At 50.6% G+C, this 6,500-nt stretch overlaps 1 protein-coding gene across 1 annotated transcript; it reads left to right on the top strand.

The window, feature by feature from the left end:
* The first annotated feature begins 932 nt into the window (after positions 1-932).
* Positions 933-6,500, top strand: FITM2 (fat storage inducing transmembrane protein 2). The gene is made up of 2 exons (XM_036096045.2): positions 933-1,204; positions 3,194-6,500. The coding sequence occupies exons 1-2, from the start codon at positions 936-938 to the stop codon at positions 3,807-3,809; spliced, it is 885 nt and encodes a 294-aa protein (XP_035951938.2). The 5' UTR covers positions 933-935; the 3' UTR covers positions 3,810-6,500.

Genomic DNA, 6,500 nt, shown 5'->3' with positions numbered 1-6,500 from the left:
TGGCTCAGTCGGTTGGGTGTCTGCCTTTGGCTGGGGTTGTGATCTCAGGATCCTGGGATGGAGCCCTGCATCAGGCTCCCTGCTCAGCGGGGAGCCTGCTTCTCCCTCTCCCTCTCCCTCCCCTCTGCTCATGCTCTCATAAATAAATAGAAAGAAAGAAAGAAAGAAAGAAAGAAAGAAAGAAAGAAAGAAAGGAAGGAAGAAAGAAAGGAAGGAAGGAAGGAAGGAAGGAAGGAAGGAAGGAAGGAAGGAAGGAAGGAAGGAAGGAAGGAAGTTCGTAGTAATTTGTTATGGCAGTCCTAGGAGACTGATACAATGCGGGGCGGGGGGGTGGGGGAGGCTGAAATTTGGGAAACACTGAATTAGGCACCCAGCCATGATGGGGGTGAGAGGGTTTAGCTCTGTGATAAACTGAGTGACTGAGTCACCAACACCCTCATCTGATCTTAACCCCCCAGAGTCCAGCATTTTCACTCAATACAATAGCTGTTTTAAAAGCTTTTAAAAAAATCTAATAACATTTAAATTGAGTAATTATTTTATGCACTTCTTTTCTAGTAAAATTAAATTTCATTTCCCTATGCCTGGATCACCCTCATGACCTCAGGTTCATAAACTAACTCTTGGGAAGGGTTGAGCTCCTCTTGTCTCCCCATTTTACGGATGAGAAAACTAAGGCGCAGATGGAGGAGGTGTCTCCAAGCTTTTAGGAGAGACTAAATGATACAGTACTGCATTTATTCTTCCCCATCTCCAGCAAATACTCCCAGGACCGCTTTTTCCCAGACCCAGAGCAAGAGTCCGCGCCTGTTGCCTGGCGGCCGGACGGGTAGGAGGGCGCAGGGGTTCAGGACCGGACGCGCTGCAGAGGCCGCCAGTGGCCGGATGGGGGAGCGCGAGAGCTCCGCGAGGGGTGGGGCTCGCGGGCGGCGCGCATGCGTCCGAAGGGACGCAGCGGCTTCTCCCGAGCGAAGGGCAAGACGGTGGCCGAGAGGACACGGGGAAGCGGACGGTGGCCGACGAGGTCGGGCATGGAGCATCTGGAGTGCTGCGCGAGGTTCCTCCGGGGGACGCTGGTGCGAGCGGCCGTGCGGCGCTACCTGCCCTGGGCGCTGGCGGCCTCCATGATGGCGGGCTCCCTCCTCAAGGAGCTCTCCCCGCTGCCCGAGAGCTACCTCAGCAACAAGCGCAACGTCCTCAACGTGTGAGTGCGCCCCGGGTCCTCCCCTGTCCCCGCCATAGCCGACCCGCCGTCGCCTCGTCCTGAGAGCCGGGGCTTAGCTGCCCTGATGGACGAGTCATCGGACGGGGAGGCTCTCCTCATTGTGACAGCTGCGTCTGCACGCGTGTCGCGACCGAGGGACCCCCGAATGGCTATGTCACTAGCAGTTGATGTTTGCACGCCCAGACGAGCCGGCTTGAGTTGACTGGGCGGGGAGTGACGGGCAGGGCGCGCGGGGGGCGGGGGGTGGGGTATGGGGTGGGATGGGGCGTTGACTTAGCCTCTGTCGCTGCGCCCCCCACCTCCCCTTGGAGTTAGGAGTCGGCCCCGGACCTGCTTGGGAGATGCCGCCTCCCTCCTGCCTGCCTGCCAGACCCCGCGCTGAGTCTGACCCCTGACCCATCTCACCCCCAAACCCCGGCTTGTGACAGTCCCATCACCACCTGTGCCTTCTCCTGACCCCCGAACCTGTGCGAGCCTTGCCCCAGCCTATGATGGAACCCCCGCTCCGAGATAGTCCCCGAGGAGCGGAATCCTCCAGCCTCTGACCTTTATCCTGGATCTCCTTGGACCTTCTCAGCCACTCAGAGTTCATGGCGGTGGCCCAAGAAAGCAAGCCCAGTTGGGCTCTTTGAGACATCTCCCTAACTCCACCCACGCACGCCTTTTTTATTTTTTTAACTCCTGGATTTCAAGGGTTTTGCACAAAAACACTTGCAGTAGTAAAGTTTTATCTGGAAGATAAAACTTCTCCCTTGAAGTGAGCTTAGATTCTTTAGAATTACAGTGTCCGCAGCATCTCCCAAAAGTCAGCCCAACTTTGGCTATCGACTTAAAACCCTGGTTTCTCTCCCCAGCAGTTTTGTCAAATGCCTGACAGGTCTTGGCTCTGGCAAGATCCTTGCATATCAGTCCCAGGGAAGATGTGAGTGACAGGCTCTTGGGTGGTGTCTGAGTAGCCTTTGGAACCCAGGAAAAAGTTGTCCTGTCCTTGGCCCCCCTTCCTTCCTCACCCACCCCTGGTGGCTGGGCTAAGAATAGATGATGATGAGTATGGTTGTAGCCCCAAGTCTCTTGCATGTGTGTTTCCTGTGGCTGGTCCCCAGGTCACCCACCTTTGATGAGCGAGGGGAGGCAGACAGGCAGCTGCTGCTTTATCTGGCCTGGGTGAGCTGGGATCCAAGCAGCCTGGCACACAAGTCCCTGTTGTTTGTGGGTAACCATGACCATGGATTCTGACATTTTGTTCCAAGCCTCTGTGCTAACTGGAGGGAACGAGTGAATCATTGGCCCTGGGAGGGATTTAAAAACTCATTTGGTCTCCTCAGCTCTATTTTATAGCTGGGGAAACTGAGGCCTAGAGACGTGTGGTAACAGGTTGAGTCAGAGTCAGGATTTGAACCCGGTCTTCTAGCTTGAACTCAAGCTCTGTTCTGAGATCATTGCTGCCATGTAGGAAAGAGCCAGGGTGTAGAAAAAACATGGGCTTTGGGGCTGGCCAAATCTTGATTTACTCTGGGCTTGCTGGTAGTGTGGTTGTGACCCTGGGCAAGTTATGGAACTTTTCTGAGCCTCACATTCTCTATAAAATGGGGCAAATGAGACCTTCTTCCCAGGGTAACCATGAGTGTTCTATGTGTCCACTTTCCCGGGCCCTGGATCACAGATTAAGATCACAGGCCCCAGATTTGAATCCCAGCTCCCCCACTTATGACCTCTACTTTGGGCATGATACTCCTGTACCTCAGTTTTCTTATCTGCCAAATGGGGATAATAACAGTACCTCCCTCACCGAGTTGTTTAAGGATTAAGGAGTTATTACATTTGGAATTTAGTAAGTGAACTTTTTATCTATAGCTTTTATCAACTTTTCTTATTTGCCCTCCCTCGAGACTCTAGAGACCCGAGTCACGACCTTGTCTCCTCCCTGTCATGTCCCCTGCCTTCACTTCCACTTTCATCTTCTGCCAGGTATTTTGTGAAACTGGCCTGGGCCTGGACCTTCTGTCTCCTCCTGCCTTTCATTGCCCTCACCACCTACCACCTGACAGGCAAGGCTGGCCTGGTCCTGCGGCGGCTGAGTACCCTGCTTGTGGGCACGGCCATCTGGTATGTCTTCACAGCTCTTTTCTCCAACATTGAACACTACACGGGCAGCTGCTACCAGTCGCCCGCCCTGGAGCGGGTCAGAAAGGAGCACCAGAGTAAGCAGCAGTGCCACGGGGAAGGAGGCTTTTGGCATGGCTTTGACATCTCGGGCCACTCCTTCCTGCTGACCTTCTGCGCCCTTATGATTGTGGAGGAGATGGCCGTGCTGCATGAGGTGAAAACAGACCGGAGCCACCGTTTCCACACCCCCATCACCAGCCTGGTGGTGGCCCTGGGCTTTCTGACCTTCATCTGGGTGTGGATGTTTCTGTGCACGGCCGTTTACTTCCACAACTTGTCCCAGAAGGTGTTCGGCACCCTGTTTGGTTTGCTGAGCTGGTATGGGACCTATGGGTTTTGGTATCTGAAATCCTTTTCCCCAGGACTTCCTCCCCAGAGCTGTAGTTTGAATTTGAAGCAAGACAGTTACAAGGAATAAAAGAGAAGCAAAAGGGGTGATGGCAGGACAATAGCTAATGTATTTTTTTCATTATTTTTCTTAGTTATTTGACTAAATTATTGATCCTGCTTCAGAGAGGAAGCATACCAGGAGGGTTTGGGGAGTGGTGGGCGGAGTCTGGGGAGTGAGTTTAATCCCCACCCTTCTTGTCACAAGCACCACCATTCCCAGTTGGGCACTTTTTGTCCCTGGCAAGACTTGACCTTAATCTGGAATGTCCCTTATGTCCCTGGAGGGCAGAGCTAAGGCTCAGTGAGAGGACAGAATCAGGAAAGCCTCTGTTGTGTGGCTGAAGGGGAGGCCAGGGCCTCAGGACCCTTCTCTGCTGCCATGATCCTCTCCCTGATCCTGTGTCTCGTATTGTGATGGCTGTTAATGCTGTGGTTTGACCGTATATTGCCCTCTGGTCAGTTTTGCATAAGCATTTATTTCCAGCGGGGTTCTTTATAAAACAGCCAACTGCCTGAAAGACACTCTCTGCTGGTGATACTTGCTTATCCTCAGAATGTTATATATTGCAACTGACTTGTGATTAGCTACCAAAACTGGAGTGCCTCTCTGGTTGAGTGTTGGATGATATTTGTGTAACGGACATTGCTAGTCTTCCGTGTATGTTGTCTATTATGTATTGGTTTCGAGCAATAAGGTTACCTTTTTTTCCTACAATTTTGAGCAAATGCTTTATTGTTTTTAATAACAACTACGGCGTTTGTTCTTTGTTGACAAAACCCCTGAGAATAACTCACAACTTCAATGCTGCACTTTGGTACGTGTGTAGATAGCTTTGACGGTTTTTTTGTTTGTTTGTTTTTTAGAACAACTAATTTACTTTTTATAATCCAGACTTTTGGCTTATGGTATTAAATTCCGCCTCACTTCAGGGGCTGTTTTCTCTATTAAGAATAAAATCCGAAAGCAGACATTTTCATGACAACTGGATGAAATTTTAAGCTGAGTCAGAGTAACTGCAAAATGCATACTTGCACTGAAACTTTCCTGACCACACATCAGTGGTTAATCTGAACAGCGTTATGATAAGTGCATTGATCTGTCTGCTCTGGCCCAAGGAATTTTTACATTTTGGATGAGATTATGATAAATCGGAGGTGAAAATGTCTTCCATTGCCTCTGATGGCAGGAAGCCAAACTGTAAAAATGTCCCTATTAAATATTGGAGTGACTTTGTCCCCACCCTCCTTCTTGTACCAACACCAAACCAAACCTGGGCCTGTTCAGCTGGCCTTGAAACCGATCTTTCTTTCCCCTACGCACACTTCCCAATGTCCAGCCCTGTCCTTCTGTGGCCTGTCACCTCCACCCACAAAGGTGCCATTACAGCTCTGTGATAGGACACCCCCCCAACCCCCTGCCCCCGCAGTCTACATCCTTAGGCCTTTTGTACCTGGCCCTTTGCACTTTGGATAATCATCCCGGAAGCTTCCTTGATGTTCTTCTTCTCCCCCCCAAGTTAAGCCTGATAATTGCATTAACTGACAAGCACTACGCTTGACTGCCTTAACTCAAGCTTAGATTGTTAAGAGCTTGAGGCCCGGAAAATCTTCAGGGTAAATTGTCTTTCATATAAAGATGTATTTAAAATATGTAGTTGGTATCCCATCAGGCTGCATGTTAATTTGTATCCATCAAAATGTAAGTTGTGCTACATTGTACCCAGAGGTGGCAGAAACACTGGTGCTGGGATTCCAGAGGTGTCACCAGGGTGCTTTGGGAGCCTTGGCAAGATGTCACAGGCCCTGTGAGAAATTTTTTGCCCTCTGGAGTTTCCATCTGTGAACAGGGAGTGGGAGAGGGGGTGGCATAGGTGGCTGGGGCTGGTTGAAGGGGTTGGGGTCTCTCCTGAGTTTCATGTTCAGCACCAAAAGGCAACAGGCACAAGGTGACTCCACACGTTCATTTGTCACACTTAAATCTCCAGTCATTTCTTGCAGATCGGATCCAGGCTCAGCATTAAGTTAATTCTGTGGAAAGTGTCCGTGACTGACCCTTGTGTATCGAGTGGTCGTCCACCACTTCCTGTTCAGTCCTAGCACCCTTGCCTTTCTCTCGGGCACATGTTCTGTATCCCCGTGTGAAACAGCCTGGTGTAACTGAGAGTGTGGGCTTAGGTAAACCCAAGATGTGGGTTCCAGTGTTGGCACCACTGCTGAGAGTCGTCTGACCTCGGGCAAGCTTCGTGTCCACGTCTGGACAATGGAGGAGATGATACTGTTAGGATTAAGGACAGTGATGTATGTAAAACACCCCGCACCTGTGCTCGGCAGACGATAATCCCCCGTCTCCCTTTGCCGCACCAAGCCTTTAGAACTTCTTGGCTCCTTAGGGAAGGCAGGGAAATGAGCATCTGCTTTCAAGTACCATTTGGGGTCTGGGTCTCCCATTGGAATAGTCTTGTATCATCTTCTGGAAAGTGTCTGTTGTCCCCAGGTGCTGAACAAGAGGCTTTTAAGGGCATCTGTGATCCCAGAATCCCGCCATGCTTGTTTTGCCTCTCGTTCTGAGGTTCATTCACTGACGCCTCATTTTCTATGTGCATCTGTCATCATCTGAGTAGCAGATTGTATTTAGAGAATGGTTCTTGACACTGTTATGCACACAGAGATCGTGTGTGTAAACAAGCAAATTAAGTAAACTGGAGATAATGAAATCCCA

The sequence above is a fragment of the Halichoerus grypus genome, chromosome 10 (assembly GCF_964656455.1).
Source record: "Halichoerus grypus chromosome 10, mHalGry1.hap1.1, whole genome shotgun sequence".
NCBI lineage: Eukaryota > Metazoa > Chordata > Mammalia > Carnivora > Phocidae > Halichoerus > Halichoerus grypus.
This window is presented reverse-complemented; position numbering and strand designations above follow the sequence as displayed.

What these genes read in the sequence shown, in the direction of transcription:
- FITM2 (XM_036096045.2), top strand. Translation starts at nt 936, where the DNA reads ATGCGTCCGAAGGGACGCAGCGGCTTCTCCCGAGCGAAGGGCAAGACG. An exon ending in AAGCGCAACGTCCTCAACGT is followed by an intron (nt 1,205 to 3,193) that starts GTGAGTGCGCCC and finishes ATCTTCTGCCAG; the next exon opens with GTATTTTGTGAAACTGGCCT.